At 40.4% G+C, this 16,767-nt stretch overlaps 1 protein-coding gene across 1 annotated transcript in view; it reads left to right on the forward strand.

Moving 5' to 3' along the window:
* The first annotated feature begins 15,780 nt into the window (after positions 1 to 15,780).
* Positions 15,781 to 16,767, forward strand: part of IBA57 (iron-sulfur cluster assembly factor IBA57) — a 42,833-nt gene continuing 41,846 nt past the window's right edge. Inside the window, exon 1 of the mRNA XM_069211029.1 lies at positions 15,781 to 16,116. Coding sequence (XP_069067130.1) covers positions 15,863 to 16,116 — 254 coding nt within the window. The 5' untranslated portion in view covers positions 15,781 to 15,862. The remainder of the gene's footprint in view (positions 16,117 to 16,767) is intronic.

Raw genomic sequence — 16,767 nt, forward strand, 5'->3', positions numbered from 1 at the left:
CTATAATGTTCTAGAGTTCCATTGGACTACATTGGTCCCAATGACAGTGCTCGAGGATGGAAGAGGATTGCCCACTTGGCCCAATTCAGGAGATAGGACAGGTAGTTGGTGAGGTGAATAGCCACCTCATATTTTTTTAATCAGTACTGGAGAGATCCGCTCAATGTTTATTATAAAATATTAGCTATGTGATTCTTATGCATGTGGAAAACTGTTTTGGCTGCTCTTATTTGCCTTATTTCGCAACTGAGGGTTCATTGTATTTACATCTTCCTTTACCATACCTGTTCTTGTGCAGTCTGTTCCCGATTCTGATCTATCATTGAGACACGATTAAGCAGTTTTATTCTGACAACAAATCTCCATTAGAAAAAGCACCCTCTTCAAACCTTTACATACAGACGACAAACCCAACTTTGTAACAGGTGAATAAAAACGAGTGCATGATGAAATAGTTCCTACCTTTGGCACATTTTAATTTGACTAACCCAGATGTAAGTGATCTTTCATGCAAAACGAATCATGCTGAGAGGGTCTTTATAGATTATGTTAATGAGAAAATAAGGACTGAGAATGAGCGTTTGAAGAAAGGAGCAAAAAAGGAACCTAAACAAGGTAAAGAGAAGGGAGAAAAAACTGAATTACATCCAAAGTTATCTTTGGATCTTGCAAAGAGAGGAAAACTATGTATCAGTTGTGAAAGGGAAGGGGATGAGATGGTAGAAATGGTGTGTAGGAGTGACTATAATCGGAACTACTTGGTGAAGCAGCCAGTACCAAGAGGACCAGAGGCATGTATAAAGTGATTATATGATATGTGTGGCAATCCACTTATTGCCAATTGCCACATAACTGGGTGGGAATTTGCTATGCAGCTTGGTATTCAGAAGGGCATATCATACAGATAACCTGAAGAGAGGGGAAGATCCGTACCTTAGGAGAGGTTGGTGTCGTTTTGAACAAGTACTAGGAGATATCTTTGGTGCTTTAAAGCCTTTTGGAGAATAACTTTAAATAATGTGAAGATTATAAAACTGTCCACTTCAGTAGACAGCAGAGATGTGTAATTCCTATAGCCCAATGCCCAGGAAATATTGTTTGCAGTCAAGGGCAACAACTTTTCATATTTATTTTGTCCTTGAGAGATGTAGGCCCAAACCCCTGCAGCACAAACCCTTTCGCTGCCAGTATGGAGTACAACATTAAGGATCAGGGAAGGGCATTGTCTACAGTAAAAGCAACTTTTCTGTCTGTATGTTAATGCTGTACGAACTTGGATTTATGGTTCATCAATGCAAAGCCTTTATTATTAGTGGACTAAAGAAATGCTGTAAGCTTGGACTGCACTAATGATAGTAGTTCCAGTATATAAATGTGTGCACACATTTTCAAAGTTTAACAGTATAAGGCTAGGTATAATACTCCCTGAATGCTCTTTAATTAGATACAAATATTTGCAAAAGCCTGAAAGCAATATTGAGGAGTCTTTGCTTTCAAAATCAAAACGTTCATTAAAAAACTAGGAAAGAAACGATTTGCTAAACTACTGCGAAAGTTTAGGTACCATATCTTTGAAGTATAATTTAGTAAATGTGCTGTTGCATGCTAGTTTTTCCAAAAAATATAACCATAATGAAAAAAATCAGTGTAACCAGTTTCAACAATATTATGGCAAACATAAAAATAAACAAGCATTGGCAAAGCCAGGAGGTTTGACCTTAGTCGTCAGCCTTTTGGTTTTGTCAATGCGTGTTTCATTTTGACATGGTTTTTGTAAAACATTATTGTTGTGGGAGCTTTTGGGCCCTCACTGTTATAGTTAACACTAGCAAAAAGCACAAAAAAAATTATGGTCCTAAAAAGTGCACATTGCCATCACAATTGAACAAAAACTACTTTGTGTGCCAATATGCGTCTTGTGAAAAAGCACAAAGCTGTCACTCATGGTGAAGCCAGCCAATGGACAACAAAGGAGAATATTAATAAAACAAAAGGTCTTGGTTAATGCCAGGCCTAATTAGGGGCCCAATTCTTAAAGGCGGTCCCAAAAGTGCACCCATGGTATACATTCTTGCATTAGTGTATATTTACGGAAGTAGGCCAGGAAATGGAAATTTCTAAAAACAATTATGAACTGCATTTTAGCTCAAGCAAATATGTATCTGTAGATTTGCTCATGTGAAAATCTGTTGAGGATGTACAAGTTCACTTTCCCTTCAAGTACTTTATTCCCAACTATTAGGAATATATTTCCAAGCTTTCTCAGTGTGGGAAAAGATTAGAGAAGAGCGGGCAAAAAACCCTGGAACATCCAAGTTTGTAGGTATGCACAGACTCAAAAGGTAATTCCACCACTAAAACTATTGCTTATTGCTACCTACAACCCCAGTATGTACATCTGTGGAAAGGTTGCAAAATAAGGGATTTGCTAGCATTCAAACCCTACTATAGTATGAGCCGTGGCATAATCAGAGAGGCTATTTTGAGAGCCATTATATAATTAGATTGCTGCCATAATTTGGCACTGCACTACAAGGCAACAAAGGGACAAGTGGATTTTGTTACAGGACAAGTAGATTTATAAAGCAACCTGTCCCATGGACCTGTAGATATCTTAATAAATTCCACACCCCTGAAGCAGACTAGTCATCACAACGCAGGTGCACTTACTGTTGCTAATAAGGAATTGCTTGCCATGAGAGCTATGATAGCTTGAAATAGGCTTGCACGAATGAAAACTCGAACTCTGGTTAACTCTGGTTAACAGATTTTCTAGGCCTCAGGTTTCATCTTGTTTGTGATGTTTCCCTGCACCACGTGGTTAAACTCTTATTTTCATGTCTCAGTAGAATAAAGTTTAGATGTGTTTAATGGGCGGGGACAGCGACCTTCACAGGCTATTTTATTCTGAATAAACATTTTTATTCATTCAAGGTTGCACCTAGCTGTCTTAGCAAAATTCCACAATTGCACCATGTTGTAGAAATAAGAGAGATTTTCTAAATGTATTAATTTGCAACCATTTCACTCTACTTAATTCTGACTGGTTTAGTTTGTGACAACCATGTACAACCATAGTAAATGTATGAAATCCTTTGCTCAGAAACCTATAAAAGTGAAATCTTTCAAGTGTAGAGGAGAGCCTTTTCCTTACCAATTCTTGGATGGATACCCGAGCAGAACTTCTCTACATTCTAGACTTTGTAATTCACTGACATGAACTTTACTGAGTCCTTTGCTTGATTTCTGTACTGTAACTGAGTTTTGCACTCTGATTTATTGATTAACCAATCTGGACTATTGCAATTGATTTCTGTATGACAAAACACTGAAAATAAAATGTTTAGGGTTAAGACTTCTCTGTCTATCATTCTTGTAGAGCCAAATGGGTTCTCTATGTTAAATTGAAATTATATAGTAAGGTTTAAATTGACATGCAGGTTCAGTGGAGAGCACCAGACTCCTTACAGGGATTAACACTGCACCCAGTCCATCAGTCACGCAAAAGGCTAAGAGCTGTAGCACAACGTCACCCCACGCTGTATGCTATAATTGGTGCATGCAAAACAGATTGAGACTACAGCAAACCAGTGGGTGAAGAGGAGTAAGTGAAAGCCCCTTTCAGAAAGCATGTATAACATAAATATATATATATATATATATATATATATATATATATATATATATATATATATATTTATATTAAAAACAAAAAAGATTGTGTGTTCCGTGCTCTATGCTCTGGTGAGTGGTAACACAATGTGAATGACACCCCAGCAGACCAGTGATGAAGAGGGCTTACAAAAAGCGTTGTTAATATAAGGAAATAAATCATTACCTTCTTAATAAACTGGTGTGGTTATTGAAGTTGAATTGATTATCATATGTTATATGTAATGTCTATTATTCTTAAAGTAGATTTGGTTCCGTTTGTCAACCTAGTGTGTGAAATCCACTATCTAGTCTCTTGTGATTAAAATATAGCTCGGGTTTCTCTGTGTCAACAGTTTTGGTAGCAGAGTTCAGTTACGTATCTCTTTAAATGATGTCATTGCTTGCGTAATAAATTGTGAAAATTAATTGGTGTGTTTTGATTATTATTTTTGAAAATGTTCTTCAAATTTGATAAAATGAATTGCTAAATGCCCAAAGTGACTTTCCCCGGTCCTTGGAGATTCCCTAGGTGGACAGAACATACCTTATCTATGTTTTCAGTCTTCTGTCGTTAGATTGAATTGAGTAGAATATGCGCTTGCACAGCTTTAGCTAATTTGCAGTTGATTGAGTTGTTTGTGAGATTTTAGGGAGTGGGCGTTCTCCAGAAGAAGAAATAATGTTAAAAAGAGAGTTAGCTTACTCCGAAGTATGTGAGTAGGGAAGTAGGCGAACTTCACACCACTTCACGCTTGGTGCTTGGAAAAATTGTCCACGTGGTTGTTGATAAGATGGACCTAACAGAAGAGGTCTAAGACTCCGGAGTACCTTGAAAGTGTAATGAGACACTTGGTTTTTGTTATAATTTGTCGATTTAGTAGACCAATCGGGTGTGGTTGGTAAGTCGAGTCTGCGAGTTAAATTGAGTGTTTGGGAATTTGCGACTGAGATTTGGTGAGTTCTATGTGCACCAGGACTGTCTCCATTGATCAGTTGTGGGTGAAATTTGCAGGTCGAATTTTGCTTCAGAATCCGGGGAACTGAGAAAAATAATAACTTCAAGAGCAAAAGCCGACAGTGAAATTTAGAAGGTTCCTGAAGCGAATGTGTTACCCTACCTGTAGTACATAGACAAATTTGATTTTTTCTTGGTTTTGAAGAAGTGCTCACGGTTAATTTTTGCATAAAATTTGAATGTTTCTGGGATTATGAGGACAAGTCGCAAGACTTTGTCAGCTGCTGTGTGTAAGTGTGACTTCAGTTTTGTGCCACGCTGGTAGGTTGATTAAGTGATAAGGGTCACGCACGGATTGGTGGATAACCGTGAAGCATAATTGGACGAGAAGGGAGTTGAACAGGATTGTGGGATTGTAGTCACTTCCCGATTATCGAGTTTTGAAATAAAAATTGTGGAAAATGAAGTTTGTCAAAGCTTTAAAAACCTGCTCTTAGAGGAGATGAGTATATTCCGGCAAGGGAAGGAGAAATTTGTCTGCCAGAAGGTACACCGGCATTTATCATAATTGAGGAGAAAGGTACTGGAGCGTGTCTTTGGTTAAGACACTGGATTAAGATCATAAAGTAGGAAGGTTGTTTAGCTTTTCCTGAAAATGGTGCATTCAATTTGAGAATTTTCGAGAATTTGAGACAGAAGATGTATGGTCTGAGACGTCCAGCAAGACCAGCTCAGTTCGAAGCTTTAGCAATCAGGGAGCTAGTAGCTAGACAGCGACAATCTTTGAAATTTGAGAGAAGAATGAGAAGGGCAGAAAAGTCAATAGCAGAAGCTAGATGGGACAGTGAGCAGAGACAGTGAAGACTTGATACCTTACAAGGGGTTAGATTGTTTTCAGCAATGTCAAAAGACAATGAGAACGAGACAAATAAGATTTCAAGGAAGTCTAAAAAGAGTTCTTCAACAGTCGAAGAGCAGATATCATAAGAGCCTAAAAGGGTTTTGTTTAATGATGATGAATCAGACGATGATGAGTTTATTACACAGATTTTGAGAAATCGTCCACCACCATATGTGGCTCAAGAAGGTTCAAGTATTAATGGTATAAATCCTACTGCACCAATACCAGCTGTAGTGACACAGAGTTCAGTTCAGAGTGACCACAACATGACTGAGAGTTCTGTACAGGTTAATCCTAATGTGAACCAAAGTTCAGGACAAAATTCACAGAGCTCAGGACAGACTAGTCCTTTAGTGCAAATACAAATGCAGTGTAGCTTTAATCAGTCAAAAGACAATAGACAGCTACCAGAGATTAATGTTCCTGCGATTTAGCCAGATGTTCTGATTGTGAAAATAACTATTAATTTAGTGTTATCTTTGGGTCAGAATCCACAGGAGCTGAGATTGTTTCAGAAAGTGCCTACTCCGATATTATTACCACAAATGCAGAATACAGGAATAATGCAGACTCAGAATGTAGAAACCAGGAGCCCAGATGTGATTTCAGTACCAATTACATTTGGTCCACCTATGCCTTCATATGTTCAGGACAACCGGGGTGTAGAGAATCAAGGAGTTCAAAGTCAGAATGGAAACACTGGATTAATGGCATCTATAGGACAGACTCTAAACAAGTCAAGATCTTTAATAGATTTGACTCCTGTTAGAAATTCTGAAAAAAACTGGATCATGCAGTGGCCAGGAGAGGAGATTATTAACTCCCCAATGTGTGAGTCCAATGCAGCAGCAGTCACCGAGTGTTTGCACTGATAATATTTTATTAAAGGGTCTGACTACACAAGAAATAACAAAATGGTTAGAAGATTTGAGTGTTTCAAAAGTCCCAGAGAATCAAAGTAAGGGAAATGAAGTTTTAAACAAAACAAGGTTGTCAATGGAAGCAGGTGAACTTCTTGAAGGGACAATGGGAGTTAATAGACTTGAATCATATACTGAAGCTCAGTTGAGATATTTGTGTCGATTAGTTACAGAGGGAGCAGCTGAAGTGCATCAGCAATTACAAGAATTAGCAGACAAATACGAAATAGATAGGTTTGTGAAACTTGTGAAATGCCTGTTGGAGGACTTGAATACTCTTTTTGAGATAGTTGTTCCAGCAGATTTGTGGACTGAGTGTAAAAGGCGTGTAGATTGGCCTACAACTGAACCACAAAGAAATCAGAAAACAGGTGCACCATCCCCGGAAGTAATGAAATATTACTATAAAGTCATTGAGTTCATTACTATCTGCACTGCCAATCAATGTTTTTCAGCAAAAATACTTGTCATTTTTTTTGCTGAAAAACATTGATTGGCAGTGCAGATAGAACAGTTCAGGAAGGGAAAGAATCAATTCATGCGTACTATGAGAGGTTGTTAAAAGCGTTTAAACATTACAGTGGTACAGAAATAATCAAACCAAAAGACATGGTTCATTTTGTGTTAAGGTTTGTCAAACGATTGAGACCCGAGATTAGCCAGATGATTAAGAGTCATTTGATGTGTTGGCAAGCAAAGAAAGGGATTCAAGGGAATTTTTAGGAGCAGCAGCCGCAGGGAACTGGTATGTTTCAGAATCAAGGCAGAGGTAGAGGACATGGTGGAATGACACTTACGGTTGTTAATCGAAGTGTTGAATTCAATTCCGTGATGAAGCAAGGAAAGCAGCAGAGAAAAAGAATGTTACCTTGTCAGGTTTGCGGGGATATTGGACATTGGAAATGGCAGTGCCCAATGCTAAATTAGGGAAGTGTTGTTCAATAGACACCATTGGTCAATGCTTTTCAGAGCATGAGAGGACCAAGAATGAGAGGTCAAATTCAGAATTTTCAGAATGATTTAAATCCGATGCAGGGTTTCCAACCCTTAAAACCAATGCAGCATGTGCAAAATGTACAACCGCAGGTACAACAGGTACAAATGCCCCAAGTACAGCAGATACAAATACAAGTGCAGATGGTGCCTGCACAATAAAATCAAATGCCTGGACAATTGCAAATACTGCAGAGCCCTATGGATCAGCAACAGGTGATGCTTTCTCAGGTGGTTACAAGTCAGAAATTAAACCAGAGTGACAATACAGTACATCAATTTCTTTTACATAGTGAGAATGAAATAAACGATGTATGGCTGTCAGATAGTTCAGATGAGGAGGCGTGTGTGATGGCTGCATCATTAGAAGTGGATCAGAAAGATCCTTATGTTGAAGGGAAAGTGCATGGTAAAAATGTTTCTTTTCTGATTGATACTGGAGTTACAAGCTCAACAGTGAGATCTGCAGAAGTTCCAGATTTACCCTTGTCAAGGAAGACAATTCAGGATGTGGGAGTTGCAAACATTTGATAAATCCTATTACAGAACCAGTTATAGTTAGGATTGGTAATTTTAAGGGTTTACACAAATTTGTGGTTTGTGACTCAAGTTCAGTGTCACTTCTGGGAAGAGATCTGTTGTGCAAAACAAGATGTCCAGTCACTTGCACAGATGAGAGAACTGAGATTCAAACAGTGATGATGAAAATCCGACACTAAGGCCCTCATTATGACTTCGACGATCTAAAACCTAGTGACTGACCCCAATGGAAAGGGAGTCGAGACAGATCCAAGCCAAGAGGGTTTGACTCCTCCTGAAAACGTTGCCGGAACGTCAAAGGAGAAGAGTTTGAGTTCAATTCTGAAAAGAGTGTTAACAAGAAGTCCTTTGAAAGGTGACAACTGGCAAGAGAAAAGCTCAGAAACAGAAAATATAAAAGTGGTTCCACCAATTAAGGAAGAAAACAAGTTAAACAAAGGAGAAGATTTCAGTGAAGAAGAAGCTGGTAGTAGTCAGAAAGTGAAAAGAAAGAGAGTTGCAATTCGAAGACACTCTGGTCCTGAATGGGCATATGTAACTACAAATGAAAGGCAAGAAGAATTTTAGAATTTTTGTTTTGACAGAGACATTCCGAGTTTATATTTTGGGACGTGAAGAGAAAAAGACTGATGAACATTTGTTGGAAAGCTGATTTTTTTTTAAATTACATGAAAATAATTTGATGAAGTCGTAGCTAAAGAGAGTTTGATAACCTGACTTGACAAGCTGCTAAACTGATTTGACAAATTTTTAGTGAATTTTTTACAAGAATTCTGATGGTGTGAATGAACTTTTGAAAAAAAACCACAAAAATTAGGGGGAATTGAAGGTTGAAAGTTGAAGATTTTTGAAATTTTTGTCTTTTGTTTTTGATTTTTGCTGTGTAGCCATAATTTTGTTTACTTCTACTTTTTGATTCTTTACAGGCCATGGGAAACTTTAGTAATCAACACACAAAAAATAGTTGTTGTAAATGTGTAGGTATTGGTTTGGCAGCTGTTTGTGTAATAGTATGTTTGTTATTGATCGTGAGTGTGATTGTTTTTTAGACGAATGGAGCCAACCTTACTATAAAAACACTCACAACTGTTAGTCTCTTAAAGTCTACTACTACTCTTTCAGCAATAGATAGGTTTAAAATAGATGATAAATACTTACATGAGGAGAAAGAACTTTCTTCTAATGTCTTTTATCACTTATTGTGTAAATGTGTTGATGCAATAGATGCAAAAGATTGTTATGTCTGTACGCAGATTCCAGCCTCTGTTGAGGAGGGAATTGCTTATCATAGTTTACCCCTTCCTTATGCTATAAGTTGTAGTCTTTTACTAACACAATTCTATAACCAGGAATATATTCAATATTTATTTTCAAAGCATGATGTAGTATTTTCTTTAGTACCTATAATTAGATATTTAAGTACAATAGCAAAAGATAATGACATAGTTTTAGTGAGAGGTTTTTTGAACCTACATTAACCTTTAGAACGGCATTCGCGCACCGCAATAATCTTACCTGTTTACTTTCACCTGTAGAAAAGAAGCTTCAAGATAACACAGAAGATAGGAGAAGAGCAATCAAAGCTAAGATAGACAAGGGAGCAGTTCACCGTAGAACTGGCATTGATCATGTTTACACTTACATCACTAAAGGAGGAAAGTTAGTATTAGATGTGCATGTAGGAAAGCTTTGTATATATAGGCCGCAAAGTTACTTTGATAGAATATATGTAGGTACGAGTGAATGCAGACATGTGTTTTTGTTTCAGAGTAAATGGAATTTCATGTGAAATGGTCAGGATCCTCCAGTGCCTGGAGTATATTATATTTGTGGGAAGAATGCTTATTATCGTCTTCCTAGAGGATGGTATGGCACATGTTATTTGGGAATAGTCTTTCCGAAAATGTACCAGCTGGAAGACTTAAGTAAGTTTCCGAAATTTACTGAAATTCAAACGAGACACAAGTGAGAATCAGTTTTTTAGCATTGTTGGAGACATATTTGGAGCAAGAATTCCTTCAGTGGGAGTTGTTCTGAATTCAATGAAAATACAAAAGTTGTCTACAGTTGTGGATAACATTTTAATAGATTATTCAGGAGCTATTCTCCTCTCAGATACTGAAATGGCTGCTACAAGAGCTATGGCTCTTCAGAACCGCCTTACGTTAGACATTCTTTTAGCAAAAGAGGGCAGAGTTTGCAAATTCCTTGGTCTGCGTCACTGTTGTTCATACCTACCGGACAATAATAAATTAGTTAGAGGTTTGAATAACAATTTAACAAAAGATACAACAGATCTAAAAGAGTTAACTCAAACTACTATTTGGGAAAAAGCTGGCAAGGGAATTGCTTCAGTGGGAAATTGGCTTGGCAACTTGGGAGAAGGTATTATATTAAAATTAGTCAAATGGATTTTGATTATTGTGTTTTGTTTAATTGGAATTTGGGGAATATATAAAATATTTCAAATAATTAAAAGAAGAAGATTTGAAAAGAATCAGAGGAGGGTAGATGTTCAAATGGAAAGATTTCATGGGAGAAATTTGAGAAGAAAGAAAATGTATAAAAAGGTGAATGAATCAAGATTCTGAATTATGAAATGAAATAAATGTATTTTGGGTTTTTGAGTGATGACATATATAGTCATCAGAGGAGGGATTGTGAAAGCTGAGATTTTCTTGATAAATATTTAGGCCCTCATTCTGACCTTGGCGGGCGGCGGAGGCCGCCCGCCAAAGTCCCGCCGTCAGGTTACCGTTCCGCGGTCGAAAGACCGCGGCAGTAATTCTGACTTTCCCGCTGGGCTGGCGGGCGGTCTCGTTCAGACCGCCAGCCAGCCCAGCGGGAAAGACGCTTCCACGATGAAGCCGGCTCGGAATCGAGCCGGCGGAGTGGAAGCTGTGCGACGGGTGCAGTTGCACCCGTCGCGTATTTCACTGTCTGCGCAGCAGACAGTGAAATACATGTAGGGGCCCTCTTACGGGGGCCCCTGCAATGCCCATGCCAGTGGCATGGGCACTGCAGGGGCCCCCAGGGGCCCCGCGACCCCCCCTACCGCCATCCGGATCTCGGCGGTCCGACCGCCGGGATCTGGATGGCGGTAGGGGGGGTCAGAATCCCCGCGGCGGTGCAGCAAGCTGCGCCGCCGCGGAGGATTCAATGGGGCCGCGGTACACTGGCGGGACCCCGCCAGTGGTGCCGGTCCGACCGCGGCTTTACCGCCGCGGTCGGAATCCCCATTGAAGCACCGCCGGCTTGTCGGCGGTGCTCCCGCGGTCCTCCGCCCTGGCGGTCAAAGACCGCCAGGGTCAGAATGAGGCCCTTAGTCTTTACGTAATTATACTTACAGATTAATGTGTGAAATAATGTAATAATAATATTGTGTTTACGAGAATTGTTTACGAGAAATGTGATCAACTAAATGGCCACCATCTTATGTAAGGCCTACATTTTGTCCATGCTAATTTAAGCTGATCAAATTATTTTGTCCTTACAAGAGAGTGTGTTTCTTAACTAAAATAAATGTCAAAATGAAACGTGTATTTAGTGACCTCTGCTGGACTGAAGTAGAAGCAGATTCTAGGTCACTGTGCAATGCAAGCTGTATAAAATGTTTCTAGTGTGTTCTGTAGTCTGACTGACTTTGTTGTTTGTAGTTATGTTTCTAACTCATATGTCTTTCCTCGAGGGAAAAGAAATGGTGTGGTAACATATTTTTGAATTGTTTTCCTGACTTCGTATTCTGGTGGAGTGAAAACAATGGATCCACAGATGAAACTGGAGAAGAGGAAACGCGGGATACAAATGTGTTAGTTTCGATTTTGTCAATGAAATAACAGCAAATAGAAGATCTTAGAGTAGACAAATTGTATAATTTTGATATATGTTAATGTTCTTACTGGTCATCATTTCCTCACCTCATGCTTTATCCAATCATTTTCATTTAAAAAGTTTAAGTTAATGTTCAGTCACCATGAGTTAGGGTTGAGTTGCTCTTTGTCCATGTTCCAGGTTCCTTAGTTTCAGAGAATTACTTTATGATCTGCCATTTTGACATTTCAGGTTTTCCAGATAAACTAATAAAATACCAGAAATGTCAATAGACTATTTCTGTTCAATACTGAACTTATTTTTAGATGGTTTAGTATATCTTATAGTCCAAATCCTAAACAATCACCCCTACTCTTATTCCTTATGCTACCTGTTCCTGTCCTTATGTTGGTGCCTGATGTTGCTGTCCCACTGACGAAGTAGACGTTGTTGCTGATTACCGTAGTGATTTGGTAAATGTATGAGCTGTGAATTGTTATTTGTCTTTTGTTTTTCAGGTACCAGCTGCAAATGTCTACTTACTGCTGCTTATTTTTGATAGCGCCATAGTTAGAGGTATTCTAAATTGTGTTACTAAAACTTTTACATGAAGTCCAACATGTTGATGCTAATTAGTACATTAGAGCAGGAGGTGTTATCGTCATGCTCATGGATAGCGTTAGAAATGGGGTCTTTGGTTGGCAGTAAGGTTACCCCCTGTCCAAGCACAGACCCTCACTCTAGCCAGGGTAAGTCACACACAATCCAAATTACCCTGTGCCCACCCTCTGGTAGCTTGGCTCTGAGCAGTCAGGCTTAACTTAGAAGGCAATGTGTAAAGTATTTGTGCAATAAATCATACAATACCACTAGATAGCACCACCAAACTACACCACACAGTGTTTAGAAAAATATATAATATTTACCTGATAAGATGCAGGTCAAAACGATTAAAATGCAATAAGTAGATGTTGAGATATCACTGTAAAAGTGATACAAGGTGTCTTAAGTCTGTGCAAAACAAATAAATGTCTCTTAAAAACAATAAAGTTCTCTTGCAAGCACAAAGTACCTGGTTTGCGTTCAAAATCTCGGGAAGGGACCGCAGAGGAGGCGATGCATGGAAAACGGAGAGGTGTGTGTCGGTTTCACCCTTTTGCACACTGACTTGCGTTGTTATTTTTCACGCATGGGAAGGCTTTGCGTCAATTTCCGGCGCGCGGTCTTGGTTCCTCTTTGGGTTGCAGGGGTTTCCGGCACCCCGGGGACTGTGCGTGGAATCCTGGGCTTGCGGAGCGAAGTCACAAGCGCTGCATCGATCCACTGGGCGTTGCGTGGAAATTTCTTCCACACAGCAGGCGCTGCGTTGTTCCTCTCTGGAAGTCAGGCTGCGTCGACCCAGGTCGGCTGTGCGTCGATCCGGTGGGCCGCGCGTCAAAGTTCTGGTCGCAACGCAGGTGCCACGTCATTCTTCTCCTTGCGAAGTCACGCTGTGTCGTTCCAGTTCGGCGTGCGGTGAATTTCTCACCATGGGGCAGGCTGTGGGTCGTTTTTTGCAGGCTGTGCATCGAATTTTCACCACACAAGGAGTCCAGCTGCAGGAGTGAAGTATTTTTGTCCTGAGATTTCAGGGAACAGGAGGCAAGCTCTGTCCAAGCCCTTGGAGAGCACTTCTCAGCACAGCCAGAGAGCAGCCAGGTAGCAGGGCAACAGAAAGGCAGCAGTCCTTGTCAGAAAAGCAGTCCCAGTGAGTCCTTTGGGCAGCCAGGCAGTTCCTCTTGGCAGGTCTAGTTCAGGGATTCTTCACCAGCAGGTTTCTTGTCCAGAAGTGTCTGTGAGGTAGAGTGTCTATCCCAAGAAGTGTCTGTAGTCTGGGGTTTTGGGTCCTCTTCTTATACCCATTTTGGCCTTTGAAGTAGGCTTACTTCAAAGGAAAAGTCTCACTTGTTTGTGAAATCCTGCCTTGCCCAGGCAAGGCCTCAGAGACACACTAGGGGGTTGGAGTCTGCATTGTGTGAGGGCAGGCACAGCCCTTTCAGGTGAGAGTGGCAAGTGACCACTCCTCCCCTCCTTCCTAGCACAGATGGCTCATTGGAATATGCAGGCTACACCCCAGACCCCTTGGTGTCACTGTCTGGAGAGAGGTGAAAACAACCCAACTGTCAAACTAACCCAGACAGAGAATCCACAAACAGGCAGAGTCACAAAAATGGTTCATGCAAGAAAATGCCCACTTTCTAAACGTGGCATTTTCAAGCATACAATCTCAAAATCAACTTTACTAAAAGATGTATTTTTCAACTGTGAGTTCAGAGGTTCCAAACTCCACATGTCGATCTGCTCCCAAAGGGAAGCTATGCCAGGTTAACCTATGAGAGAGATAGGCCTTGCAACAGTGAAAACCGAATTTGGCAGTATTTCACTGTTAGGACATATAAAACACATTAGTATATGTCCTACCTTAACCATACACTGCACCCTGCCCAGGAGGCTACCTAGGGCCTACCTTAGCGGTGTCTTATATGTAGGAAAACGGAAGGGTTAGGCCCGGCAAGTGGGGACACTTGCCAAGTCTAATTTACAGTTTAAAGCTGCACACACAGACACTGCAGTGGCAGGTCTGAGAAATGATTACAGGGCTACTTATGTGGGTGGCACAATCAGTGCTGCAGGTCCACTAGTAGCATTTGATTTACAGGCCTTGGGCACCTCTAGTGCACTTTACGAAGGACTTACTAGTAAATCAAATATGCCAATCATGGATAAACCAATTAATAGTACAATTTACACAAAGAGCATATGCACTTTAGCACTGGTTTGCAGTGGTAAGGTGCTCAGAGTTCAAAAGCCAACAAAAACAGGTCAGGAAAAATATTAGGAAAGAGGCAAAAAGTTTGGGGATGGCCCTGCAAAAAAGGCCAGGTCCAACAAATAGTCATTGATATTTTTATCTTATCATTATCAGATGTATTCAATTTCTCTTGCTCAGATTCTGTTGCTATGGTTTTGCGTAATAACCATAGAGATAATTTGTCTTTTTGCATTGATTAAACTTAGATATATCCAGCATTCGAATCAGCCATTATTGTTTCTCTATATGTATCATTTGTGTTTGAGAATTATTTTCGTGACCTTAGCGTTGTTAATATAGGGAAATAAATCATTAACTTCTTAATAAACTGGTGTGGTTATTGAAGAGGAATTGATTATCATATGTTATATGTGATGTCTTTTGAATGACTTTCTTCTTAAAGCAGATCCGGTTCGGTTCATCGACCTAGTGTGTAAAATCCACTATCTAGTCTCCTGTGACTAAAATATAGCTAGGGTTTCTCCGCGTCAACACTATTTTAACATTCCAAGAAACCCTGATTTATGGATAGAGACTATTCTCGCTGCCTTCCTATTAGATTGATACTATCCACCTCACTTAATCGCAATGATTCATTCAATTTCATCTCTCCTTGCTATCTCGGATTTCCTTCAAACTGTTCCTATGCCCCCTTTTCCACTTATATTAACCCACTCCAACTACAATTAAGATAATGCGCCACCTCTTGACAATGGAGGAAATTCTTCCGTTTCCGAGCACAAGAATAACCCTATGATAAAACAATCTATGGACGCTGTCTCGCAAAACTCTGTTTACCTATATAGCAACCGTGTTCAGACAGATCGCAGTCGTTTTTCTAATGTATTGCATGTACTAAATTTCAACCTAATAAAACTAAGTTTGACAAAAAAACAATCTACAACAATTATTGTAAACCACTGTCGTCCTGCCACCTATAAAACGCTTCAACCCCTCGGCAAAGGGAGTAAGCGCTAACTAAATGCAATTACAAGTTTCGCAGTCTTTACTATGGTCGACAAAGTAACAACTCCAAGTGCAGCGTTGTCCGCTACAATGGCGCCCTCTACTGCATATTCTACAACTTGGGTGTTTCGTTTATTTCTGGTTCTAAAACCTTACGTGAAACGTCTCAGTGCTCTGGAAGTAGTTTTTACTGCCCCGGAAGAGTACTTTGTGGTGTGAGATGGCAGCAGTTCACTTCCATTGTAAGCGTGGCGCTCGTTCCTTACAGGAGGATGTTGGCGGCCTGGCTGCTGCGGGCGCTGCGCCCTGTGTCTCGTGTGTCCGACGCCGGTCATTGGAGGGGTTTGTCTAGTTTCCCGCTGGAGAACCGCAGCTTGCTGCGGATTCAGGGACCTGACACAGAGCCTTTTCTGCAGGGACTCCTCACGAATGACGTAGGGCGCATGCGCACAGAGGATCGCCGTGTGCTCTACGCTCACCTACTCAATGTGCAGGGCAGAACGCTGTATGACGTCATACTCTATAGGTGAGTGACAGTTTGCCCGAGGCAGTAACTTTATGTGCAGAGGAGGCGTTATGACTGTGATTTTGCTCCGAAGAGGTGTTTAATGCAATTTTATGTACGGTGGACTCGAACTACTATGTCAGGCTGACTTGAATAAGTAATTGTGACGTCATGAGGGTCGGGGAGAAGACGCCCAAAAGTCAGACGAAGAGGCGGCGGAAGTAGTACTTGTTGAAGAGCTGGAAGATCATCCACCTCCCTCCTGTTTATTCGACCTGCTGAAATAGCGACAAGGTGTTTTTTAACAATGTTTTTTGCCACATGCAGTTTGATGCTGCTAACATTTAATTATGAATGTTCCATCCCCACTTTCGGGTATGATTTTTTTTTCAACGCAGTTTCCCTATAACTTTGTTTAACCCGCATGCCAGAAACTTAACAATCAATTCGAACTCTATACCACACGCAAAATTAAGCATTTACACTGAGGTTTTGCAAGATCAGTAGCAGAAACTGCACGTGAACTCGATAGCCTAGTCGCCAATTTAAGCATCAGTGGATCTTCTGTAATCCTGGCTGAGCGTCTAACTTTGGGACTCCAACAATGTAGCATGTTAACAGTGCGCTAAACGCGTCAGCCCCTCGTCAGGGATAGTACGCCCTCACTACCCA

Source organism: Pleurodeles waltl, chromosome 10 (genome assembly GCF_031143425.1).
Source record: "Pleurodeles waltl isolate 20211129_DDA chromosome 10, aPleWal1.hap1.20221129, whole genome shotgun sequence".
Lineage (NCBI taxonomy): Eukaryota > Metazoa > Chordata > Amphibia > Caudata > Salamandridae > Pleurodeles > Pleurodeles waltl.